Source organism: Phascolarctos cinereus, unplaced genomic scaffold (assembly GCF_003287225.1).
Source record: "Phascolarctos cinereus isolate Bilbo 61053 unplaced genomic scaffold, phaCin_HiC Scaffold_4;HRSCAF=312, whole genome shotgun sequence".
NCBI classification, from domain to species: Eukaryota; Metazoa; Chordata; class Mammalia; order Diprotodontia; family Phascolarctidae; genus Phascolarctos; species Phascolarctos cinereus.
Genome location: NW_027555847.1, coordinates 720,164,529 through 720,190,243, shown reverse-complemented (window position 1 = coordinate 720,190,243; position 25,715 = coordinate 720,164,529). Strand labels below are relative to the sequence as shown.

The 25,715-nt window shown below is 54.8% G+C and overlaps 1 protein-coding gene across 1 annotated transcript; it reads left to right on the top strand.

Annotated features, from left to right (window-relative positions):
* On the top strand, positions 1–25,715 carry PATZ1 (POZ/BTB and AT hook containing zinc finger 1). Its single transcript, XM_020996547.1, is given in 6 exon segments — positions 1–1,325; positions 3,323–3,386; positions 15,831–16,002; positions 22,462–22,599; positions 24,282–24,532; positions 24,534–25,715. Coding segments are annotated over 6 exon segments (2,118 nt in total). The 3' UTR covers positions 24,702–25,715.

Genomic DNA, 25,715 nt, shown 5'->3' with positions numbered 1-25,715 from the left:
ATGGAGCGGGTCAGCGAAGCGGCGGCGGCGTCCTGCGGCGGCGGCGGGGCCGGGGGCGCCGGGACTGGGGCTCCGGGCCCATCGGCGGGCTGCTACACGTACCAGGTGAGCCGGCACAGCACGGACATGCTGCACAACCTGAACCAGCAGCGCAAGAACGGCGGCCGCTTCTGCGACGTGCTCCTGCGTGTGGGCGACGAGAGCTTTCCGGCCCACCGGGCCGTGCTGGCCGCCTGCAGCGAGTACTTCGAGTCGGTGTTCAGCGCCCAGCTGGCGGACGGCGGCGCGCCGGGGGGCCCCGAGGCCGGCCCGCAGGACGTGGCGGCGGGCGCGGCGGGGGGCGTGGGGCCCAGCCGCGAGCTGGAGATGCACACCATCAGCTCCAAGGTCTTCGGGGACATCCTGGACTTCGCGTACACGTCGCGCATCGTGGTGCGCCTCGAGAGCTTCCCCGAGCTCATGACCGCCGCCAAGTTCCTGCTCATGAGGTCCGTCATCGAGATCTGCCAGGAGGTCATCAAGCAGTCCAACGTGCAGATCCTGGTGCCCCCGGCCCGCGCCGACATCATGCTCTTCCGCCCCCCGGGGGCCGGCGACCTGGGCTTCCCCTTGGACATGACCAACGGCGCAGGCCTGGGGCCCAGCGGCAACGGCATCGCGGGCAGCATGCCGCCGGAGGACGAGGCGGCGCGGGCCGCGGGAGCCGCCATCGCGGGCCAGGCCTCCCTGCCCGTGCTCCCCGGGGTTGACCGCCTGCCCATGGTGGCCGGCCCGCTGTCCCCGCAGCTGCTGGCTTCCCCGTTCCAGAACGTGGGCGGCAGCGCCCCGCCTCTGACAGGCAAGCGGGGCCGGGGCCGCCCCCGGAAGGCCAACCTGCTGGACTCGATGATGTTCGGCTCCCCCGGGGGGCTTCGAGAAGCCGGGATCCTCCCGTGCGGCCTCTGCGGGAAGGTGTTCACCGACGCCAACCGCCTTCGGCAGCATGAGGCCCAGCACGGGGTCACCAGCCTGCAGCTGGGTTACATAGACATCCCCCCGCAGAGGGTGGGCGAGAACGGGCTGCCCATCCCCGAGGACCCCGACGGGCCCCGCAAGAGGAGCCGCACCAGGAAGCAGGTGGCCTGCGAGATCTGCGGCAAGATCTTCCGAGACGTATACCACCTGAACCGGCACAAGCTCTCCCACTCCGGGGAGAAGCCCTACTCGTGCCCCGTGTGCGGCCTGCGCTTCAAACGGAAAGACAGGATGTCCTATCACGTCCGCTCCCACGACGGCTCCGTGGGCAAGCCGTACATCTGCCAGAGCTGTGGGAAAGGCTTCTCCAGGTAAGCCCGGGCCTGCCCCCTGCCCCTGTTGCGGCTTCTGCCCTCTCTCCCTCCCTTCCTCCCCAGACCGGCAGGCTTCGGAGGGCCGGTGAGCCCCGTCCAGCCCTGAGCCTGGGGGAGGAGGTGAGGCCGGGAGCAAGGCCCCGTCAGGCCTTTCTGGAAGCCCTTTGTGTCTCCAGCCAGGCTTGGGGCCCTTGCAGGGGGGAGGGGCTGGCTCTCGCTTGGGCCGTCCAGCCAGCGGGGGCGGGGGGGTGGGGTTGGGGCGACCCTGGGCTGCGGGAGCAAGTTTGTGCTTGGCGTGTGTGTGCAAGAGTGCAGGGGGCTTGGATTTTCCCTGGCCGGTGGGAGGGGCCCCCATTCTGCACTCTGCTGGGTGCCGGGGCTGTTGTGGGGGACTTGCTCCCACACACCACCCACCCACATATACACATCCCATGTGCAGATACGCACATTATAATGATCACACACAGAACGTGCACGTACCACACATGCGTATGCATATGCGCCCACAACATGTACGTGCCTATACGTACCCCACACACGTATACCCCCCGCCTCTCACACACACTTACATCCGTGTATACATTACGCCCCCTACACGCATACACCCTGCACCCCCCCATACATCCACACGCATGTCCACACCAAACACACACATATTCCCGCCTTCACACACATATACACACATCACAATATCCATATACACACCATACATGTACGCCAAATACACCATACACACACACTCATACGTGCACACCACATGTATGTACGCATGTATACACCCCCCTACATACATGTACACACCCACACACATCCACGTATCCATTACACCACACATATACACTCCCCCATACATACAGACACATATCCACGCTACATGCACGCACGTATACTCCCACCTCCACACGCATATACACACATCACATACACAGACACACCCATTACAGTATTCACGCACATATACAACGCACGTTGTACATGCACACATGTACCTGTCTCACACATACATATACACATACAACTCTACACACATGCACGCATACATGCATACACACAGACACACACCTCTCACACATACATACACGTACACTCCCCGCCACACACAGGCCTGCTCTGATACCCTGCTCTGCTGGCGTTGGGAAGCTGAGACCCCACAAGGCTGAGCTTATTCTTAACCCCCTCAGCCTGCATTCCTGACCTCTGCTGCCCAGCCTGGGCCCCCCCCCCAGTGCTCCCAGGTGCCCGCCCCCCACAGAGGGCTCCTTGGGCCCGCATATCCAGCGCATGCTTTTTTAGCAGTGGGGATGAGGGACCTGAGGTTTGGGTGGAAGTCTGGCTGCTGGTGTTTTCTGCTCGGGGCTGAATGTTTAGCAAATATTTAAGTAGGGTTGAGGGTGGGGAGGGGGCCTCGTTCCTGGAGACAGAGCCGCCGGGGGCTGGGGGGCCTCGGAGAGGGGCCTGTATAGGGGTAGCAGGAAGCTCGGCCGCTGCGCCCGCCGACCTCGAACCAGTCCTACCGGTTGTGAGGCCTCTGCCCACCTGCCTCCCCAGACATCAGGTTTAACAACTCGGCTGTACCATCCACGCTCCTTGGTCTGGTGGGCCATTCTCCAGGGAGCAAATTCCAGCCCACGTTCAGAAGCAGGGGGAGGGGAAGGCCTCAGTTACCAAGCTGCTTTGCTCTGGGACAGTGAAAATGTTTTTCCCCCACCAGGAAAAAATGAGGGCAAGTCAGCCGTGCCTCGTTGGGAAGGCGTCTTCCTTGGCCGGTCCCAGCAGTCTGGGGGCAGAAGGAGGCAGCGTCAGGGAAGCCCACCTTCCCCTTCCCTCCTGGAGAAGATCAGCTTGTGGCCAGGCTCCAGGACCTGGCTGGGCTGTCCTCTAGGGGTTCTGGGAAGTGGGGTGGCGTGGCCCCAGCCTGACTGCCCTCCCCTCCCCCTCTGCCCTCCTTCTTGAGGGCCCCCTTTGAAAGTCTTTGTTTTTCCCTTTCTTTTCAGGCCGGATCATCTGAACGGACACATCAAGCAGGTGCATACGTCCGAAAGGCCTCACAAGTGTCAGGTAGGGGCCACTGCTGGAGAGGCGTGAAGGGTTGGGAATGGAGCGGGAGAGGGGGCCGAGGCTGCTGTCACATTGTCTAGGGTGTCCAACCGTGCAGAAGCCCGGGCCACCAGCCAGGAGCGAGCCGTTATGTGTGTGTGTGTGTGTGTGTGTGTGTGTGTGCCGTGGGTGGGGGGCTGGAGGGCGCAGCCATCCCTCCAGCTGGCAGATGCTTTGCACGCCTCTCTCCTCTCCCTCGTGACCTCTCTCGCTGCCGTGACCTTTGAGTCTCCGCCTCCCCCAGCCCTGACCCAGCTGCTTGGTGCTGAGGCCCAGCCCAGCTCTTCTCCCCGCTGCTTGGTCTCTGTCCCCTGCGTGATGGCCCCCCCTGCCCTGCTCTTGGCTCGCAGCCCACTGTCAGTCGTCCGAGGCATGAGGGATGGCTTGAGAAGATGGGTGTGTGAAGGGCCCCCTGAGTGCCTCAGGTCTGTGCTGCCCAATTGTTCTGACCTCTTTCCCCCGCCACTGCCTGTCATTGCCCCTGTCCGATTTCTGCTGAGTGAATCTCAGTAGTAGAGTGGAGGAAGAGGACAATCAGAGTCTGCATAACCGCCACTTGAGAGCCTCTGGACCTGGGTGATTGACAGTTGACTGTATCATGGCAGAGAGCCCTTCCCATCCAGCCTCCTTAGAGCCCTGGGAATCTCTGTTTGCCTTTTTCAAGAAAATAAGGGGTCTCCCAGCCCTAAGTCTTTCTCTAAAGCGCTTTCAGGTTGATAGGACCCTCTTCCTCTCCACAGCCTTGACAGGTAGGTCACTAGAGTGTTTTTGTCTCCATTTTACAGTTGAAGAAACTGAGGCCAGAGATGGGAGGTGACTTGACTGTGGTTACCTGGTTAGTAAAGGGTCTGAGCTGAGGCTGTGACACAGAGTCCAGAGCTCCTTACCCTCTGTTATTGCAGAGCCAGGCCTGGGAGCTGGCTATAGATGTCATTGTTTGTGAGCCCGTCTTAGTCTGGGGGAAGTTGGGGCTCCTGGGCATCGGCACCTACAGGCAGGTTCAGCTTCTCCAGGAGAACCGACTTCTGCCCTGGTTCCTGAGGGCTCATTTCCTCCCTGGGCACGGGGTCCGAGGAAGAAAAATGAGGGGTCAACGGGCGTCTTCAGAAAGTCCGAAGGAATTGGGGTTTTCTTCAGGTCTAGTGCCCCCTAGTGGGAGGTACGGTCCCTTTTCAGGCCTGCTTGGGCAGGATGAGGACTTTGCAAACTGTGTGTCCTTCAGTTGGACCTTGGGGGGTTGAGCCACAGGAGGCCTCGGGGGCATCAGACCCACCCCCTTCACTTTGGGCTCGTAGGGTCTCTGGTCTAGAGATGGGAGAAAGCTTCAAGGCCCTGCTCCTCACTGCTAGGTAGCCAGTGAGGGAACCGGCCCCCAGGTCACGCGTAGGGCACGGGGAGCTGGGCTCAGGCCTCTCATTCCAAGTGGAGTGTTTCTTGGAAGGGATGTGCTGCCCTGCGAGGTCCTTGTGGCGGGTGCACGCCGCACTCTGTACGCTGAAGGGCAGTCGGTCTCCTGTGAGGCGATGAGATGTGAAGAAAGGTGACCACCAGTGTGGAACCTGCAGACCCCGCTGCCTCCCTCCCCTGCTCGACTCTTGCCCCTGAGCAGACCCCCGCTCGCTAGCGCCTCCCGAGGGGGGCTCGGGGCTCCTGGCCCAAGTAGGACGCACCTCAGAGGGCGATGGGGCACTGCGCCTGGTGGCCAGGAGGTAACCTGCGCTTTCTGCCCTTTTCCAGGTGTGGGGAGGGAGCAGCAGCGGCCTGCCGCCCCTGGAAACTCTGCCTAGCGACCTGGCCTCATGGGACTTTGCCCAGCCTGCTTTGTGGAGGTCGGCCCACCCTGTTCCTGATACCGCCTTTTCCCTTTCTTTAAAAAAATCCTTCCAAGCCCTCGATAATCTGGGCCCAGCACACTCCGGCAGCCATCTCTTCTGCTCTGCTCAGCCTGGGTACTTGAGGCAGGGCTGGACCACCCCAGAGGGCAATCGGGCATTTGCCCAGTGGCCTGTGGGATAACCTGCCCCCCCATTTGGGGCGTTTTTCCTGGGGTGGGGAGAGGGAGCCCCTTGGAAAGTCAGCCCGGCTGCCTGGCTCCCTCAGGAGAGCTCGCCCTGCCTCGGTCCTCCGTCTTTCTCCTCTTCCTGGGTGGGATGGGGTTTTCCCCATCTCAGGGCTTTTTGGTTTGTGGGGAGGCTCCTCACTAGGCCCCCGGGAAGAGATTCCTCCTTTCTGAGGGTCTGGGCCCAGGGCAAGGACTCACACTGTAGGTACTGCCTCTCCCTCCTCCCTGGGACTCGTGGCCAGTTTTGTGGGGACTGATGGTCCTCTCAGCATCAGGCCCTGTGGCTTGACTCCCCGGGCAGTGCTAGCTGCTCTGGAGGTCAGCACTCCCCCAGGACCACCTCCAGGAGGCAGCCAGCCCAGATTCCTGTCTGTGTCTCCCCAAACCAGCTAGCAGTCTCATCCAGCCGTCCGCCCTCCGTCAGGGCAGCACCTGCCCGCTGCCCCCACGGGGTCTCTGGGAGCTTTGCCACCTCCTGGCAGTTCCTGACTCTCCCCCAGTAGAGTGGCCCTGTGGCATCCTTCCCTCAGGTGGTTTCCCCCTTTCATCTCTGGCTTAGAGTTAGACCCTTGGGTTTTTGAGGTTTATTGGGGCAGGAAGTAGATTAGCAGTCTTCAGATTGTGGCCGCCTTGGCTTCGGGAAACTGATACAGCAGACCCAGAAATGTAGGATTCTGTACTCTGCCTGCTGCTTGTGGTGGGCTCCGTGAGGACGGAGTCCGCCCGTGATAAAGTTTTCATTCTAACATCGAAGACTTTGTGTGTTTTGTCTCTGGTCTTGGTGAGCGCATCAGTGGGTTTTGGTCTCGCCACCCCCTTTAACCCGAAGCGCGAGTGCACAGACACACATATGAACACACAGACACACGCACACGCGGTCCCCCCCCCCGGCTCCTCGGCTGGGCTGGGCGGAGGCCCTCGGGGGTCTTCCAAACGCCTGTTTTCTTTCACCCTCCCCTGCTGCGTATGGCTTAGATGTTCCCTCCTGATGTGCCGGGCCTGATCAGGCCTGGGGTTTGACTGAAGCCGTGGGTTGTGGTGTATATGGGAGTCGTTCTGTGTTTTTTTGGCATGGCCGTGTCTCAGAGCAGACATCACCGTGGCTCCGGCATCCACCTCAGGAGGCCCAGGATCTGAGATTGAGAGCTGAGATTGAGGGCCCGGGTGGTCAGATGGGGCGAGAGGCTTGGCTGCCCACAGCTGTGTCCTCTGGTGGTCCTAGGACCATGGGCTTGAGGAGACCCTCAAAACAGCCCTGTAATTGGTCCAGTGGAAAGATTGTTCTGCTTGGATCAGGAAGACCCGAGTTCAGATGCTGCCTCTGACAGTCGCTCTGTTACCTTGGGCAAGTCCCATGCCTAGGCAGGCTCAGGTTCTTTATCTGTGAAATGAGTATGAGAAGACCCCAGGCCCTCCCTCACCTCGTAGGCCCACTGTGAGATAGTGTCTGTAGGAACGGCCAAAGTTGCCAGTTTGCTGAGGAAAGAGCCTGAATCCCAGAACAAGAGAGGGAGAGGAGAGGGGAAGAGAGAGATGAGAGACAGGAGACAGAGAGGAACAGAAGGAGGGGGGACGGGAGAGAGGACGGGAGAGGGGAGGCAGAGACGGGGAAAGGGAGGCAGGCAGTCAGTGGCTCCTGTGCTGGCAGCTGACCTGCAGAGCCAGAGTCCTGCCCCTCCTCCCTTGGGCCTCTGGCCAGGCGGGGGCCATGCCCTGCCTCTGCAGCCCACAGTGCATTTCTGTATGTCCGTGAGCCCGGTTCGATAGGCGTATGCCAGGGCTTTATTTAAAAGCCCTCACTGACGCAGGGCTGTGAAACCGAATCCGGGAGGCTAAGCCTCGGATCTGGCCCTGACCCATCTCATCCATATATTTGCCCTGCCTCTCCACGTGGGCGTGCCTAGACCTCCCGGGCCTGGGGTAGAAGGGCACTGTCCTGCCTTGTGCCTGCTTTGGCTCGGTCGCCTTAGCACCGTTGGTAGCACAGGAGGAGGAGGAGGCCTGCCTCTGTCTTTCTGCCCGGGAGGCTAGGTGGGATCGACTCCCCTCTCCGGGGCTCGGTTTCCTTCTCTGTAAAATCAGGAGGTTGGCCGATGGTTTCCATGGTCCCTTCAGGTCTAACCTGGGGAGAACATTCTTTTCCATGTGGGCGCGTCCATTCCCTTCTCCAGCCCAGGGCAGAGGGGGAGGGGGTCCTGCTTGTCCCAGCTCTGTCTCCTGCAGACTCTGCCGCCATCTTGGAGTCTCAGGGGCCACCTAGACCGGAAAAGACCTGGGCATATTCTCCCAGCCTTGGAGGGCGAGGGTGGATTAGAGAGATGTGGGGGCCTTTGGGAGAGAACCCCAGGTCAAGACTGGCCTCCTGGCCGTCAGAGCTGGCCCCGGGTGGAGTTTGGTGAGCTGTGACTGAGCAAGTCACGTCCCCTTCCTCAGCCTCTTTGTATCCTCATCTGTAAAATGGGGCTAGTGATAGCACCCACCTCCCAGGGCTGTTGTGAGGGCACATTTATGCAGCGCGTTCCACTCTGTAAAGTGCTCTAGAAATGCCCGGGATCCTTTGGAGGGCTCGTGGCTCAGACCAGATGGTCCCTGCCAGCCCTCATGTGCCGTGCTTCTGGATTCTGCACTGGGGGAGGGTCCCCTGCCCCTCCTATGGTCCTGGACGCACCCTGCCCTCTCCTTCTCGGCCTCAGGTCTTGTTCTTTCCTACCCCAGGGACGTGGAAAGTATGGAGCTGGCCCTGGAGCTCTGCTGCCTTGGCCCCTGTAGGAGCGAGCCCCGGCCAGCGCTGCTCCCCTTCGCAGGGTCAGGGCTCTGGATACTTGGAGGGAGACCCCTGGGTGTTACTTGCCTCAGCTTCCCCTTCTAGGTCCCCAGGGCTGGACTCTGAACCTGTGACCTCCGAGGGCTGAGGACCCACAATTGATTTTTCAGTGAAATGCTACCAAAACCGCGCTGATGTGGAAGGGGGACTTGGGGGTGGCGGCTTGGGAGCATCTTGGTGTGGCAGTCAGATTGGGAGGCTGGCGTGCCATGGTCTCCAGGCGGATCCTCCGTCCAGGAGAAGCCGGGACCCGGGAGGAGATGGGAGCTGGCTTCAGGTGTTGGAGGGCTCTCCGGGGAAGAAGGAATAGATTTGTGGTGCGAGGCCCCAGACGGTGGAATCAGGAGCAAGGTGGGAAAGTGGAAGGGAGAGGCTTCCTAACAGGGAGAGCTGTCGGGAAGTAGTGAGCTCCCTGTCCTCCAGGGTCTTCAAGTTGAGGGAAGATGACCACTCGGGGACATCATGGTGGGATAGGTGTGGGGACCCCTTGGGGGCCTTTCCGATTGGAGATCCTGTGATATCTACAGAGAGATGCACTCCTCAACAGATTGGATTTCCAAATTATGTTTTGCTGAGGCGATTATTAAATTTAGTTTACCTTCCCTGGTGATGGATGAGGAGATAGGGAGAAGAGGTGGGATGAGGGAGAGCAGTCAGGCCAGTGGGGATTAAGTTATTCGGCCTTCCATGGTCAGCTGAGAGTTTAAATAACTACAAAGGAGGCTAAGGAGTGTGTGGCCTCTGGAGGGCGGTCACCAGCCTGGACGAAAGAGGCCGTGCCGTTGAGGAAGGCTGCCCCGACTGTGGATCTCGTGGAGCCCCTGGCTGGTGCTGAGCAGTGACTCTGCCCAGGGAGGCCGGGGAGCCCGGTTTGGCTTCTGTTTTCTTCGCGTCACACCTCATGGTTTTTGCTTCCTTGCTCCTGTTCTGTGGTCAGGCCCAGAAAACCCCCAGGGTGGCCATCCTCCAGAGGTTTGATGGGCACCGCTCCCCCGATGGGCAGGTCTCAATGTTTCCAGGTCTCCTTCACTCTAGGCTCTTCACATTTTCCAACGCGTCTTGGAACGTGGCCTGAGTGGTTTTTCGGCAAAGGCACTCACTTGCTGGGTGATCCTGGTCCACTCATTTCCCTGGCATGGGTCTGAGGCCTGCCTTGGACATTTCCTAGCTGGGTGAAGGCAAGTCCCTTCCCCCCTCTGGGCCTCAGTTTCCTCATCTGTCAAATGAAGGGGTTGGACTCAGTGGCCCCTAAGACTTCTCCCAGCTCTGGATCTGTGATCCCAGTGACCCCGAGTATCTCTGGGGCCCTTTGGGAGCACCTGTCAGCTGGTTACGCTGCCCGGCTCCCTTCCCTGTTCTGGGCCTCTGGAGGGCTGCTGCAGCTGTCTCAGGGGTATTGGTAGCAAAAATAATAGTAATTTTTCATTCCCCTGACACTGTCTTTGATCAATATTTAGTAAGACAGGGTGTGTTGGGGTGGAGGAAATGCCTTTCTCGGAGGCAACTTTCCGTGGCAGCTGTCTCTGTAACTTTGGGATCGCTGTTTCCTCGCTTTGGGTTGGATTTCCTCATCTGTACAGGGAGGGGTTTGGACTAAGTTGTCCCTAGGACCCTTCTGGCTTGAATGTCATTTGTTTTTTAAGATGAGGCTGAGGTGCTGCCTCTGGGCGAGGGTGCTGGGGACCACCCTGTAAGGATGTTTGGCCTTTGGATTGAAGTAAGAGCCTGGAGACCTGAGTTCTGGGTTGGGCTCCGAGTAGCCAGGTGATCTGGGGCAGACAGCTGAGTTCCCTACAGCTGGTTCCCTCAGCTGTAAAATTAGGATAACACCTGCCCTGAGTGCCTCCTGAAGGGTAGGAGAATCTGCTAAGGTCGTGGTTATGAAAGTGTTTGGGGACCTAATACCTGTGTCCAGGCATGGGTTACTCTTTTTGTTTTGATAAATGAGAGATTTAGTTCAGCCTGCAGCCCTGGCCTTAAGAACATAACTAAGGCTATAGCTATGGGTATTAACTCCGTAACTTGCTGTCTAGGGGGCTGTAACCTCCTGATCCTGGCATTCAAAGCCCCTTGATCCAGGGCTTTCATTTATTTATTTATTTATTCATGTTTGTTCATTCATTCATTTTTTAAAAATTTGAGCTCCAAATTCTTTTCCTCCCTCCTCTTTCCCCCGCCTATGAAGAAGGCAGGCAGTATGATAATTATCATACATGTGAAGTCATGCTACGTTAGCCATTCCACATTAGCCATGTTGCATCCCCCCAAAAAAAGCAAGAAAAATAAAGGAAGTGAAAAAAGTCTGCTTCCGTCTGCATTCAGAGATCATCAGTTCTTTCTCTGGAGGTGGACACCGTTTTCATTTCGGGTCTTTTGGAATTGTCTTAGATCGTTGCCTCGATCAGAGTCGCTAAGTCATTCACAGCTGATCATCGCACAGTGTGGCCGTTACTGTGTACGCGTTTTCCTGGTTCTGCTCACTTCACTTTACATCAGTTTTTGTAAGTCTCCCCAGGTTTTTCTGAAATCGTCCTGCTTGTCATTTCTTATAGCACGATAGTATTCCATTACGTTCATATACCATGACTTGTTCAGCCATTCCCCAATGGATGGGCATCCCCTCGAGCTCCAGTCTTTGCCACCACAAAAAGAGCTGCTATAAATAATTTTATACAAATAAGTCCTTTTCCCTTTTTTATGGTCTCTCTGGGATACAGCCCTAGAAGTGCTGTTGCTGGGTCACAGCGTATGCACAGTTTTGTAGCCCTTTGGGCATGGTTCCAAATTGCCCTCCAGAATGGTTAGATCAGTTCACAACTCCACTGACAGTGCATTAGTGTCCCAGTCTTCCCACATCCCCTCCAGTATTTGTCATTCTTCTATTTTGTCACGTTAGCCGATCTGATAGCTGTGAGGTGATACCTCGGAGTTGTTTTAATTTGCATTTCTCTAATTGATGATTATTTGGAGTGTTTTTTCATGTGACTGTCGATAGCTTTGATTTCTTCTTCTAGAAACTGTTCCTATCCTTTGGCTCTTTGTCAATTGGGGAATGGTTCTCATTTTTATAAATTTAACTCAGTTCCTTATCTATTTGAGAAATGAGACTTTTGTCAGAGAAACTTGCTGCAAATAGTTTTTTCCCACTTCCCACTTTTCCTTCTAATTTTGGTTGCATTGCTTTTGTTTGTGCAGAACCCTTTTCAATTTCATGTCATCAGAGTTGTCCACTTTATTTCCTGTGCTCCTCTCTGCCTCTTATCTGGGGAGTCGGGCTCTAACTGATCCTTTCAGCCTGATTTCATATTCTCCTATTTCAAAGGATTGTAGCTTTAGAGCCACTAAGCCGGCCCCCTCAGGTAATAGAGGCGCTGACTGAGCCCCAGAGAGGTTCAGTTGCTTGACTTATCCGAGGGCATTTGGGTAGCAAGGGGTCCATGGGGGATTCGAACTCCAGATCCAGCAGTTTGTACCCTTTGGCCTCGGTGATCCCCACTCAGCTCTGTCCTCTTCTTCCCCAGAGCTTTCTCCTGACTTTGTTCACGCGGTCCTTCCTTCCTCCCCTGTCTAACTGCTGATGCTGTCTCTCCTCCTTCAAAGCTGGGCCCAGAGGCCTGGAAGTCTCCCTGATTCCCTTCTCAGCCCTCATCCCCTTGGATTCAGTCCCGTCCCCATCACTTTCAGTGGCAGCCAGGTGGCACCGGATCTGAAGCAGGAACCCCCAAGTTCACATCTGGCCTTAGACACTTACTGGCGGGGTCATCCTGGGCAAGTCACTGTAATCTGTGTGTCTACCTCAGTTTCCTCAAATGAGGATAACAGTGCTTCTCTTGCAGGGTTATTGTGAAGAACAAATTAGATAATCTTTGTGAAGGGCTTTGCATAGTGCCTGGCACATATAGTAGGTGCTATATAAATATTTACTCCCGTTCCCAGCATGTCTTTCTATTTCACTCTCCCTGGTATCAAGGTTATTTGTTTTCCCGCCTTTCTTCCCTGTCAGATTTTAAGAGCAGGCCTGTGCCCTGACCTCTCTTTGTGTCTCGGGTGCCTATCACAGCCCCTTGCATACACTGGGTGCTTCACAATTGCTTGTTGGAGGAGCGAGTGAACATTTGGCAGATGGCTCTGGGGAAGGAACCAGTTGAAGTTGCCAAGCCTGTTTCTGTCTGCCCGGGTCGGTAATTCCCACAGAGCCAGAAGCTGTACGGTCATTTCGTGGGCATCCGTCGTGCTGTGACCAAGAGTTATATTTGGAGTCCGGCCTCCATTGCCCTCTCTCTTCCTTGCTTCACAGTAGCATGGTTCCCTTTTGGCAGTACCGCCACGCCCACTTAGTATGAAGCAAGTGGAGAGGGAGGGGCTGGGGGCACAGGTCTACACTAGAAGCCACTTCCCCTCAAATTCACCTGCGTTTGACACAATTGAGCTTCTTAATGTGGTCACGAGAGGCCACTAGGCCGCTCCGCAATTAGAGCGCTGGGCCTGGAGTCAAGAAGACATGAGTTCAAATCTGGCCTTAGACACTTACTAGCTGGGTGACCTTGAGAAAGTCACTTTACCCATGCCTGCCTCGGTTTTCCCATCCATAAAATGGAGGTAATAATAGCTCCACCTTCCCAGGGTAATTGTGAGGACCAAATGGGGTAATACCTTGTAAAGTGCTTAGCCCAGTGCCAAGTACATAGTAGGTGCTTCATCTAGGTGACTGATTCAGAAGCCACACATAGGGGCAGCGAGGTGGCGCAGTGGATAGAGCACTGGCCCTGGAGTCAGGAGGACCCGAGTTCAAATCCTGTCTCAGACCAGACAGTTGACACTAGCTGTGTGACCTTGGGCGAGTCACTTAACCCCAAATGCCTTACAAAAAAAAAAAAGAAAGAAAAAAGCCACCTATATTGATCCTTTAGGGGAGATTGGGACTCCCTTCAGGCACTTCTGGTTCATATTTTGCCTCAGGATTAGGAAGAGCATGGCAGCCTTTAGATGGGGACAAGCACTGTACCTGTGACTGAGGGTAGAGGTCTGTGCAGATGGGCATCTCAGAGGTTAAGTGACTTGCCCAGCGTGACACAGCCAGGATATGTCAGGGATGGGACTTGAACCCAGCTCTTCCTTGTTTCTGAGGCCGGCTCTCTCCCCACCATGCCGTGCTCCCTCTTGGGAGCATCCTAACAATGATGATAATAATGGCTGGCCAGCTCTTGGGTATCACTTTATTTTTTTTTTATTTTTATTTTTTAAATTTTATTATTTTATTTTGATTTATCAACAATCACTCCCATATGCTTTTGAGTTGAAAATTTTTCTCACCCTTCCTCCCCCCCACCCTCCCCAAGACGGCGTGCAATCTGATATAGGCTTTACATTTACATTCCCATTAAACATATTTTCATGTTGGTGAAGTTGTAAGTAAAAATTAAAACCAATAGGAGGAACCATCAGAAAGAGGAAACAAAACTCAACAGAAGGTAAAAATAAGTGATAGCGACTCGACTTCCATAGTTCTTTCTTTGGATGTGGACAGCATTTTCCATCACAAGTCCTCTGGAGATGTCTTAGATCCTTGTAATGCTGAGAAGGGTTCAGTTTAACAGTATTAGTCATTGCATAATGTGGCTGTTACTGTGTACAAAGTCCTCCTGGTTCTGCTCACTTCGCTCAGCATCAGACCATACAAGTCTCTCCAGGTTTTTCTGAAGTCAGCCTGTTCATCATTTCTTATAGCACAATAGTATTCCCCTACATTCATATACCACAGCTTGTTCAGCCATTCCCCAATGGATGGGCATCCCCTCAATTTCCAATTCTTTGCCACCACAAAAAGAGCTGCTTTGAATATTTTTGTACATGTGGGTCCTTTTCCCATTTGTTTGATCTCTTTGGGATATAGTTGGGTATCACTTTAAACAAAGCGTTTCCCAGGTGATCTCACTGAGTTTCCCCAACAGTCCTGGGAGGTAGATGAGGAAACTGAGTCTGTGAGCAGTGAAGAGGCTCCAGCCTTCCAAGAAGGGAATGAGCTGCCTCAGTTGCCACCCCTGCTCTTGGAGGATCCAGAAAGGTGGGCCTGGATGGTCTTGGGGTAGACCGACTGATAGAGAGGCAGCTTGGAGCTGCCTCGAATGGAAATTCCTCCTTATCGCTGTGGCTCCTGGCATTTCTCTGGCTGCCCTGCGCTCCTTCTTCCTCTCCAACTAGGGACCTCCCTGGCTTCCTGTAAGCCCCAGCTAAAAGCCCACCTCCTATGGGAAGCCTTCCCCAAGGCCTGTTCATTCCAGTGCCTTCATCCCTCAGTTGTACGTGTGTGTTTGCATGTTGTCTCTCCTGTTAGAATGTAAACTCATCGAGGAACCAGGAGAACACTGTACTCAGTAACAGCAACATTACATGACGATCCACAGGAATGACTTAGTTATTCTCAGCGATACTGTGATACAGGACCAAAGAACTGGTGGGGAAGATGCCCTTCACATCCAGAGAAAGAAGCTGTGGAGTGTGAATGTAGATCACAGCAGACTAGTTTCACTTTCTTTATTTTTTTGTATATTTTTTTTCCCTTTTGGTCTCTTTTTTTTTCATGCGATGATTTATATGGAAATAGATTTCACATAATTGCACATATATATATACACACACACACACACACATATATATACACACACACACACATATATACACACACACACATATATACACACATATACACACACACATATATATACACACACATACACACACACACACACACACACACACACACACACACACACAATCTCCTGTATCAAATTGCTTAACATCTTAAGGGTGTAGATGAGGGAGGAAGGGAGAAAATTTGGAACTCAGAATTTTTAAAGGAATGTTAAAATTTTTCTTTGCATGTAATTAGAAAAAAATAAAGTACCATTAAAAAATTAAAACATAAGAAAGCATAGGAAAAAAAAAAGAACCTAAGCTCCTTGAGGGCAGGGACTTTTCCTCTGCCTCGTTTTGTACCCTCCTTACTTAGCACTGTGCCTTGCTCCTAGCTGATTGATTAGCACTGCAGTTTAAAGTCTGCCGGCCTGGGGGCACTGCACGGATGTTACTTGACAGCGTCTTTGGAGACGCTGGGATCCAGGCCTTCCATTCAGAGTGCAGGCTCTTTGCCAGCAGGGATGGTTTCTTTCTTTGTATTTGCCTCCCTGGGGCCTAGCACAGTGCCTGGCACGTAGAAGGTGTTTAATAAATACTTCTTGATCTGAGCGATTGACTGGTTGATTCCTGGCTATGAGGATGGTTCTGCTCACTCTGCTGTACTGCCTCTTACTGGTGTAAGAAATATCTCTGCAAGACAGGTGAGGTATTACTGAGTGTCACTGGAACAGCTGTCTTACTTTTGGGACAGTCGGTCTCATCTGGGTTCCAGCCAAGCTGTGTGTAAGCGCTCCCCGAGGTCTAGTGTCTCCCCGGGAACCGGGCGTCCTGTCTCTGGAGAAAAGAGGTGGGCACTCACCCTGACTCTCTTTCCTGCCCACAGACCTGTAACGCTTCCTTTGCCACCCGTGACCGCCTGCGCTCCCACCTGGCTTGCCATGAAGACAAGGTACCCTGCCAGGTGTGCGGGAAGTACTTGCGGGCAGCATACATGGCGGATCACCTGAAGAAGCACAGCGAAGGACCGAGCAACTTCTGCAGTATCTGTAATCGAGGTAATCTTCCTGCTGCCTGGCGTCCTGGCGGGTGGCGGTGAGCGTGGGTGTTTGAGAGAGGGTTCGTGTCGCCAGCATCCCGCCACGTCCTTGGCTTACCCCCACGCCGCTCTTCCTTCCCACTGAGCAGGAAGCATGGCCTGGCTTCTGCTTCCTGCTAACTGCTTGCTCACTCAGTGTTGGGGGCCAACCCAAGGAGCCGGGGGTAGGGAGGGAGCGGCGTCTCTGCCCAGATTTGGGTCCTTGTGTCTCTTGGGGATTTGGGGGAACTGGATGGATGAGGTCAAAGCTGTAAAGATGCCGGTCCATTTGTGTGCTCTCAGTGGCAGGTACATGCACTTGTAGATAGCCTGGCAGTAGGACGTTGCCGGGGCGGCAGTGCGTCCCCTGGCGAGGGTAGACTCTGACTTTCTTCTAGCCAGCACTGGAGATCTAGGGGGAGTTTGGGGTGGCAAAGACTCTGGGGCATGAGTAGATAGAGAAGAACCCACTGAGTTCATTGTATCCGGTTACAGTTTCATTTCCATCTCTTTGGACGGCCATTTACCTGGCAAAATTCTGATAGATCCGTGCCCAGAGTAGGTGAGAACACTGTGGGGATCTGGGCAGTTGGGCGGGAGGTTCCGTTTCCCAGCCGTCTCTCTTGGTTGCCAGACTGGGAGAGGAGGGATGTACAGCTCACACCTAGGGACCCTGAAGGAATCCAAAGAGGCCACATGGGGACCAGTTGTGTGGGAAGATGCTGAAAGGCCAACTCTTTGTGGTGGTCGTGGCGGAGCCAAGGGGTCTCTTTGGAGCCCCTGCAGGTAGAACAGACAGAGCTGAGCTAAGGAGATTTTCATCAGAGGGGACACGTCCAAAGGCTCCCACGGGATTTAAGAATGGTGGGCTTGGCAGGTCAGGTCAGGTGGGAAGAACGCTGGACCGTGGGGTCAGGAGATCGGGGTTCTTGTATTGGCTCCGCCATTTACTTGACACGTGATGTGGGCAGGTCACGTCTCTGAAACTCAGTTTCCTCATCTGTAAAATGGGGATGATAACACCTGCCCAGCCTACTTCACGGGGTTGTGAGGATCAAAGAATCGTATGGATTTGAGAGCAGACTTTGCATACTCAGGGCTTTACAGATAAGGCGCTAGTATTATTATTGTTATTATTACTACTATGGGGGAGGGTGTGACTTCTGGCAACCCCTTAGATAAACCATCCTTGTGATCCTCGGCGTAAGTATCTAAGAAGTGTCCAGATGCTTCACAGATGTGAAGTGATGTTAATAACAGCCCTCAGCAGAGGGGCTGGAGGGGTAGCGTATCGCCTGATGGCTCACAGACTGAGGTCACAATGGCGTGGGGCAGTCACAGCATGGGAGATCAGAGGCTGGGCTCACTGGCCCCTGGGAGCTGATGCTTTTCATCAGATGCTCTTAACAAGAGAACCCGGGTTGGGCTGATTGCAAAGCCATCATTTCCAGAAAGTTAAGAGACCCTCAAGTTTTTGGACACCTCCTTGAGGTGGAAGTAGTGCTTGTAGGGAAGATGTGCAGGCAGGCCAGCCGGGCTGGGTGTGGAGGCCGTATGTAGCTGGCTTAAAGTGCTTGGGTGGTAGTGGGGGCGAGACATTGAGCCAATGGGATTTCCCCCCTCCTCCAGTCAGATGTAGCTTTCAGATGGTGCCTAAGCATCCTTTCAAACCCAGACAAGCCAACTGTTGGCCAGTGTTTCCACAACAATCTTCCGTTGTCATGGCTCTTAGCATCTGGTAAACTTTGTGGAGGCCAGTGAGAGATGATACTGGTTCTCCCAGGTGAATTGGAGAGTCCTAGCTATTGTCTCCAGGACAAGGGGACCCCATGGAACCTCATTAATGGACCCAGCCCTGGACAGTGACATGAAGACCAGAGAATGGAGACCACAGACTATGACAGAATATGGAAAATGCTGAACAGATTGGAAACAGACCCCAAGTGAAGAGGCAGCTAATGAAAACAATTGACATTTTACAAGATTTATATGGTTTTCTCTCCTAGAGCTGGCAAAGAGGGTGGTGTGGCTGCTGGAACACAGACTTAGTCACTGGGATAAATGATTCAGAAACAATGAAATTGAAGACCACGTTTTCTCAGAAGGGCCACATTTGGATCCAGGTTGCAGATGGCATGTCCTTGGGCCTCAGCCCTGGAGGCCTTTGGCCCCCTTTCTCCAGGGCACCAGAAGAAAAGTCAACTTTAGGCTAACCCATCTTGGGAAGTCAGAGGGACAGGATATGATCCAATTCTTAATCAGAGAAGAAAAAAAATAAAGCATTTGCTTTAATGTTTGAGGTTTGCAGAGTACTTTTCCTAGAATTATGGGACTAGGCTGGTTCCTTGTACAGATGTAGAAAAAGAATCAAGCAGAGGACGTTTGGCAGAGAGTGGAAGATGAGGCATCATTTCTGGACATCAGAGACACTTTTAAGCCGCCATCTATGTACAGGGGGACATGGGAGCTTAGGACATATTGTTATTTCCTTCTCCGATAGAGAAAATTGGTGTAGAGCCTCACTTAAGAAGATACCCTGGCCCTAGCCATTCTAGACAGTTGAGAAATGCATTTCTTAAGCACCTGCTCTGTGCCAGGCACCATGTTATGTGCTGGGGATGCCAGGAATGGCCAGGGGCTGCTTTGGGTTGTCTTCAGCCCAGGGCAGTGCCTCTTTGTGTGTTGTAGAGATGATTTCAGCAGCATTCCTTCGGGGGCTTGGTGTACGTAGGGTCACGTCCACCATCTCTGTTCACCAGCGGCCTAGCAGTCGTCCCCGGAGGATGTTTGCCTCTGGGGGTCAGGTGCCCGCCTGCCTGGCGCTGGGAGGAGATGCAGCTCACGTGGTGGGGAGCCTGGACAAGAGGACCGCCAGGCCCTTTCTAATGAATCCTGGGAAATTCCCAACATCCCTCTCCTCCTGTGGAGTCCAGAACTCTTTGGGGCCGGGCACGAGAGGGGGCTGGAGCCGGCTTGTGCCGGCTCCTGAGGCATTGTTCTGTTCATAGCGTGAGCCTTCGTACCTCAGAAATCAGCAGATGCTACAAACCGGGACTTGATTCATTGTTTTACTGACTGTCTAGACTTTAAAAAATGATGGAGACCGTGTGAATGGGGCGGGTTAAACTTAAAAGTGTGTAATTTTGTTTTTTGAGAGCTGCTTGTTAAACATTTACCAGCAGCCACCCTCTGGTTAGAAGCCTAATGGTCTGAAAGCCTCAGTTGTAGTGGGATGCACGTTGTCAAGAAGGATGGTGGAGAAGGGGTGGGGCAGGGGGCTGTAGCCCCATGATGGAGTACCCTGTGTGTAAGGGTAGGGAGTTAGCCATGAAGGAAGATGGGAGCCGGGAGAATGGAAGGGCCAGGCCTAACCCATTTTCAGCATTGGAAGGAATAGTCGAGTTTAACAGCAGGACAGGAGTAGCTATTCATTACCTGTTTAGTTTTAACAGAGAGGGTGTGTGTGTGTGTGTGTGCCCGCCCTACCCCACCACCAGTACCAGATAAAGGAAGATTTCTTCCCCTGGGGATTGCAGCTAGCTCCCATCCCCAGAGGTGCAGCACCTGGGAGTCAGGAGCTAGTGGGCTCTGGGTGGAGGGTGGAAGTCGTGGCCTAGTTTGGCCTCCAGGCTCCTTGTCCGCCAAGCGAGGCTGTGGATGTTGTCATCTCCATTTCATGCGCCCCCTCGCTGCCAGGGTTCTGACCCGAGGCACTCAGCCCCCGAGATGCTTTCTGCCCCAAAGCTCTACTTGGGCCCTCTTCACCTTTGTCCCCATGTCTCTGTGCTCCTTGTAGCCATAGTCGAGACCAGCCTAGTGCCCTGTTCTCCTGGAAGTTGCTTTAGCTCGTGCTGCGGTATTCCTAATATCCAGAATAGCTCAGCGATTGGAAAAAGAAAGAAAGAAAGAAGGAAGGAAGGAAGGAAGGAAGGAAGGAAGGAAGGAAGGAAGGAAGGAAAGAAGGAAAGAAGGAAAGAAGGAAAGAAGGAAAGAAGGAAGGAAAGAAAGGAGCCAGGGTCTCCAGATCTCCCAGCAGCCTCATTTAGGCAAAGCTAGGTAAAGCTGGGTGCACCCCCTCCTCAGGGGCCAGTCACAAAAATACGATTCAGGCCCTTTCAGGGCAGGAAGGGGGGGATCTGTGCAGCCTGACTCGTGAGCTGCTCCATTAGGTTCCCACCTGCCCCTCTGCCCAGGGTCCAGTGCCCGCAAGGCCATACCATCCAGTAACAGGTGCTCCATCTAGTGCCTTCGTGCAGGGAACTGGATATAAGAGGCACAAAGACATAAAAAAAACCCAGTCCTGCCCTCAGAGAGCTTGCATTCTGAGCATTGCTTCTGGACCCATTTATGACCCAGTCCCCAAAGCAGCGAGTAGATTTCATTCAAACCTTACTCAGTTTCTCTATTGAGAACCAAGCAGTTTTATCAGACAAGCATCAGACACCAGTGTAAGATTTAGTCCACCCCCCTCCCTGAAGCAACAATTTCCAGAGCCCCTCCCACCCACCCATCTGTCCATTTATTCATCCACCCGTCCATTGACAAGTATTTGTCAAGCCCTGCCTGCGTGCCTTGTTGGGGATACAAGTACAAAGAATGAAACCATTTCTGTGTGCAGCAACAGCAGACTTTGCCCTGCCTTGCCCCTTACCTTCCTCTTCCATTACCATCCTCTTCCTCCTCGTCTGGGAGCACCCGTTCAGCCTTTCAGTGTAGGAGGCTTCTTTTCCTACTCCCATTTCATTTCAGCACATTTGCTAAGTGTCTTACTGTCTTTTCACCCCTGGGCTAGGCACTGTACTCAGAGATGCCCTGCTCTCAGAGATCTTCCATACTAATCCATCCACACAGCACAGATACACAGATGCTGTTAGGGGTCAGGGACCGGACAGCAGAATAACTAGAATTCTCCTCCACAACGATCTGTACACTTCAGGGTAAGGAAGGCAGGAGGGGGGGGCATCCCCTGCCCCCGTTCCCATACGCCTCCTGGCTGACCACAAGCTCTCCTCGCACAAGCCCTGGCCTGTGCCCAGAGAGGGAAGTCACTTACCTGGTCACACAGCCCGGAAGTGTCTGTGCTGGGACCCTAGCCCAAGCTGTGCTAGTGGGGTTCATCAGACATGACAGTCAAAATAAAGAGCAGATGAGTGGCTTTTCTAAGTATGTATTGGGCTATCTCTCAGGACCATTTGGTCCTGTACAAGTGGGCCCAGTCGGTCATGTCTTTAAAAAAAAAAAGTCATGAAAGTTTCAAGTGTATACAAGCTGAATCATTATTACTGGGTTGAAGGGACGTAGCCACTTTACCCATCCCCACGCCCTCTGCCCCAAAAATGTTGTTTTAAATCTTCTAGAACGGCTAGAGTTTCATAATATCCCGATTTGGAGATGTGCGTACTAAAGCCAGTGGTGTCATTGGACTCTTCTCCAGACATACTGGAGACAGCAGCATTAGCTGGAGAAAGCCCAGAAATCGCACTCCTCAGTGCGGCTTTGGTTCCAAGCAAATGGATGGAGATTAACGGCAGAGGCACCATCTTCATTTCACACTTTCTAGAGAGTCAGAGTGGACCTCTGAAGCCTCTCGGCTCTGAAAATATAACTCCAGGGTCGGAAACCTACGGATAAAGACATGTAGAAACAGAGATAACTGTGTCCCTTTAATGTGACTTCCCAATTTTAAAAGTACTTTAGCAATTCGGAAGATGTCAGCAGTTAATTCATAGTTATTTCCCGAGGTTGCAATTAAAAAACAAACTCTCACCCCAAAGAAACAAAATCTGACTGTTCAGGGGAACTTTGCCCTTAAGGTCTGATCTCCTCTGGTTTCCCTGGACACCAAAGAGGGCGTTTGCTCTGTTTCATTTTCTTAAAAAAAAACAACAAACCCCGACTCCTGCTTTGCTGGTTCTCAGATGCCAGGGCTGAATAGGCAAAGAACTCCCTGCCCCCTGCCCCGCTGGGTCTGACCGCCTGACCTCCGTCACCCCGTGGAGATTCTTGCCCCGTCTGAGGAGAGCAAGGCCAACTCTCACTTGGCGGAACCTGTCTCTTCCCCCTCGCTGCACAAGCAGAATCTCTTGGTTCAGTGACTGTTCTCGTGCTGAGTTGTGACGGTCTGAACCGGCCCGAGATAGCCGCGGAGGCTGGTCATCTGTCCGAGGGGCGAGGAAGGACGGAGATGTTTTGGCGTCCGGTTTCTTCCCCTGCCGAACGTTTACTGAGCGCTTTGGTTCAGACCCGGGGCGCTGGGCTCTGCCCTGTGGGAGTTTTACCCGGCAGGGCTCTCCCCACTCCCGGGCTGCCTCGGTCAGACGCCATCCCCCCCCCCCCCCGCCTTGCCCCCCTAGCGCGAGCCCGGCAGCCGGGCGCAGTCGGGGAAACTGAGGTCTCTCGGTGCCGGCGGCAGGATCTCATCTCCTTTTGTCTCGTTTAGGTTTCTCCTCTGCCTCCTACTTAAAGGTCCATGTTAAAACCCACCACGGTGTTCCCCTTCCCCAGGTCTCCAGGCGCCAGGAGCCCATCCCGAATGGGGGAGCAGCGTTCCACTGCGTCAGGACCTCTGGCACCACAGGCAAGGACTCCCTGCTCTGCACGCTGCTTGTCTGCGCAGACCGTGCGGTGGGCGCCGGGCTGGGCACGGGGAGGAGGGGCGGAGCGGGCCGGCTGCCCAGAGGCGGCCGTCGAGGGCGGGCACCAGGCGGTCTCAGGCTGGGCCCTGGGGATTGTGAGTGAGGCTACTCGGGTCCCCCAGCCAGGCCCCACACACCTCCCGGCCCTCGCCTGCACTCTGCCGCCGCCAGCCCTCCCCTGACTCCTGGCCCCGCGCCCCCCCCCCCTGCATGATAAACCAGAGGACGTGTCCAGGGTGAGCAGGGGGTCTGGAAGCATTGAAGCCAACTGCTTCCAACCTGCCTGTGGCCGTGAGGTAGGCTCCTGTGAGGTCAGAAGTGTGGGCCGATGAAGCCTCCTCCTTCCCTAGGGCCTCCTGGAGAGCCTTGAGTCACCCAGGGAGAAGGGGAACTGCCCCCGTTGGTTGGTGAGACGCGGTCTGTTGTGGCCTCGGCCGTGAGCCCCGGGGGCTCAGCCGGCCAATCGCTCTCCCCCGCCCTGATTGATGGCATGCTCCCTGCTCCCATCAGGGGCTCGAGAGGTCCACGGCAAGAGCCCTGGGGTCGGGGCCTGTAGCTCTGCCTTCTGCAGCCCCCTTGCGGCCTTGGGGCTAGTCAGGAGTGAGGCCGTTGGACACAGCGGGCTCCGGGCCTGAAGTCTTTAGGGAGAGGCTGAAGGGGCTTGGGACGAGCTGGGGTGCTCGCGGCCAGCGGTGGTGAGAGGAGGAGTCGGTCTGGCCTCGTCTCTCTCCCAGGCTTCCCTGGGGGGGGGGGCTGCAGGCAGGTAGGGTCTGCACAGGTTGTGTGTGCAGGCAGTCAGGCAGGCGGGCAGGTGGGCGTCTCTTATCTGGAGCAAGGAGAGCTGGAGTCAGACGAGGAGGCAGTGTGCTACCTTAGTGTGGAGCGCACGGGATTTGGAGCCAGAGGGCCTGGGTGTGAATGTTGCTGCTGCTTCTCACCACCTTGGTGACCTTGGGCGAGTTACTCCAATTTTTCTGGGCCTCTGTTTCCTCCCCTGTAAAATGAGCAAGGGGCTTGGACGGGATGATCGCCAACGGCCGTCTTGGAGCTCGCAATCCAGGGCTCTGGGCTCCACTTTCTTGGGGTAACTAGTGCTTCTTCTTCCCGGACCCAAGATGCGGGCGAGCCGAGTGTGGCAGCTCGGACAGGACGGTCCTGCCCTGCTAGGGAGGCGTGCTGGGCCAGGGGGCCTCCGCGAATGGTGTTTGTTGGTGGATGGCCTTCTTCTGTGGCCTTGAACTGCGAGGGGGGCAGCCTGGACCTGGCTGTTGGCAGGTGTTCAGGGACTGTAGATTGGTCTCCTCTGCTGTCCATCCCATCCTCGGGCTGAGGTGGGGGCGAGGCGGAGGGCAGTGGGCAGAGAAGGCCCTAGCGAGGAAGGCGGCATCTCTGGGGGGGTCTCTTGATCCCTTTCCTCACAGGTGCCTGGCCCACGGACTGAGCGGTTAGGCCTCCTGGGGCCCTTCTGGGGCCACGTCTGACTTGACTACCTGCTGGCCAGCCCCCTGCCCCCAGCCCCCAGATCCCAGCCCAAGCTTGCTAGTCTGAGCCCCCGCTCCCCTCCAGGAAGGGGCCTTTCCAAAGCCTGGCCTCATCTGTGTGTTTTGTCTCGTTCTGTTTATAGAAGGCCAGAAATGCTCACATCAGGACCCGATTGAGAGCTCTGACTCCTACGGTGACCTCTCGGATGCCAGCGACCTCAAGACCCCCGAGAAACAGAGCACCAACGGTTCCTTCTCTTGTGACATGGCCGTCCCCAAAAACAAGATGGAGCCTGACGGGGAGAAGAAGTACCCCTGCCCCGAGTGCGGGAGTTTCTTCCGATCCAAGTCCTACTTGAACAAACACATACAGAAGGTGCATGTCCGGGCCCTCGGGGGGGCCCTTGGGGGACCTGGGCCCCACTCTGGGCTCCCCCTTCTCTCCCCAGCAGAACATGTCCCTCCTGGAGTCCTTCGGCTTTCAGATCGTGCAGTCCGCATTCGCTTCATCGCTCGTGGACCCAGAGGTCGACCAGCAGCCGATGGGGCCGGAGGGAAAGTGAGGTGGGCTCGTCCCCCGGAAGCAGCAGTGCGATGCTGAGGATGAGGAAGGAAGTGATGTCATTGGGTTCCGTAGCTGAGAGATTTTTCTTCATTTTTAATCCCCAGACTCCCTCCCTCCACCCCCCCACCCCATTCCTAAAAGCTCTGTAGAGGTAGCTTCTCAGACCGAAGCCGTACGGGACGTCTCTGCGGCCGAGGACGAGGGTTAGGACACGGGACAGCCAGACACTACAGACGTCTCCGAGGCCACACCTGGACCGGCTTCCCGTGGAGACTCCCCGTGGCGTCCCGGGGCCCTCTCCCCTGTCCTTCCCTCCATCTTCCCCTCCCTGACCTCCCTCCTTCCACCCACGAAACCGCAGTAAGTTTTCCACCCACCTGCAAACACTGATCAATTCCCAGCTGTTCGGAAAGACTCCGGAAGCCTGTAGCATCTAGCAGACCACGGTGCCACGATCCTCTTCAGAGACTCTCAGAGAAGCTGGGCCGGGGGCTCCGAGATTCCCGAGCCCCCCAACCCCGCCCCCCCCACCAGAGGCCGGGAGGCTCCAGCTGCCGAGGGCACCCAACATCCCAAGCCAGTTCTCTTGGAACTTTGACCATTCAACTTGCTGTCGGGTTTTAATTCTCTGATTATTATTATTATTGTTATTATTTTTAGGACCTGTTGTAGTGAATTGCTACTGAAAGCCAGTCCAGGTGATATACAGAGCTCTTTTTAAGCAGCAGTCACATTAGGGTTAGTATTAAAATTTTTTAGGCGTATCATAAATAATAACTTGGCTAGTTGATGGTTTTAAGTCTATGGAAGAAATAGTTTTATGCAAAATTTTAAAAAAATGCCAGTCTGGTTGGGGTTGTAGAAGTTTGGTTTCTATCCGAGTACCCCAAAGATAGTAGAAGCCAGGAGTTGGGGACACTGTACCACTCGTATGTTGCGTTGAAATAAACCCAGTTTTGCCGAGTGATGTGATTTGATCTGATCAGACTGTATTAAAAAAGTTAGTATGTTA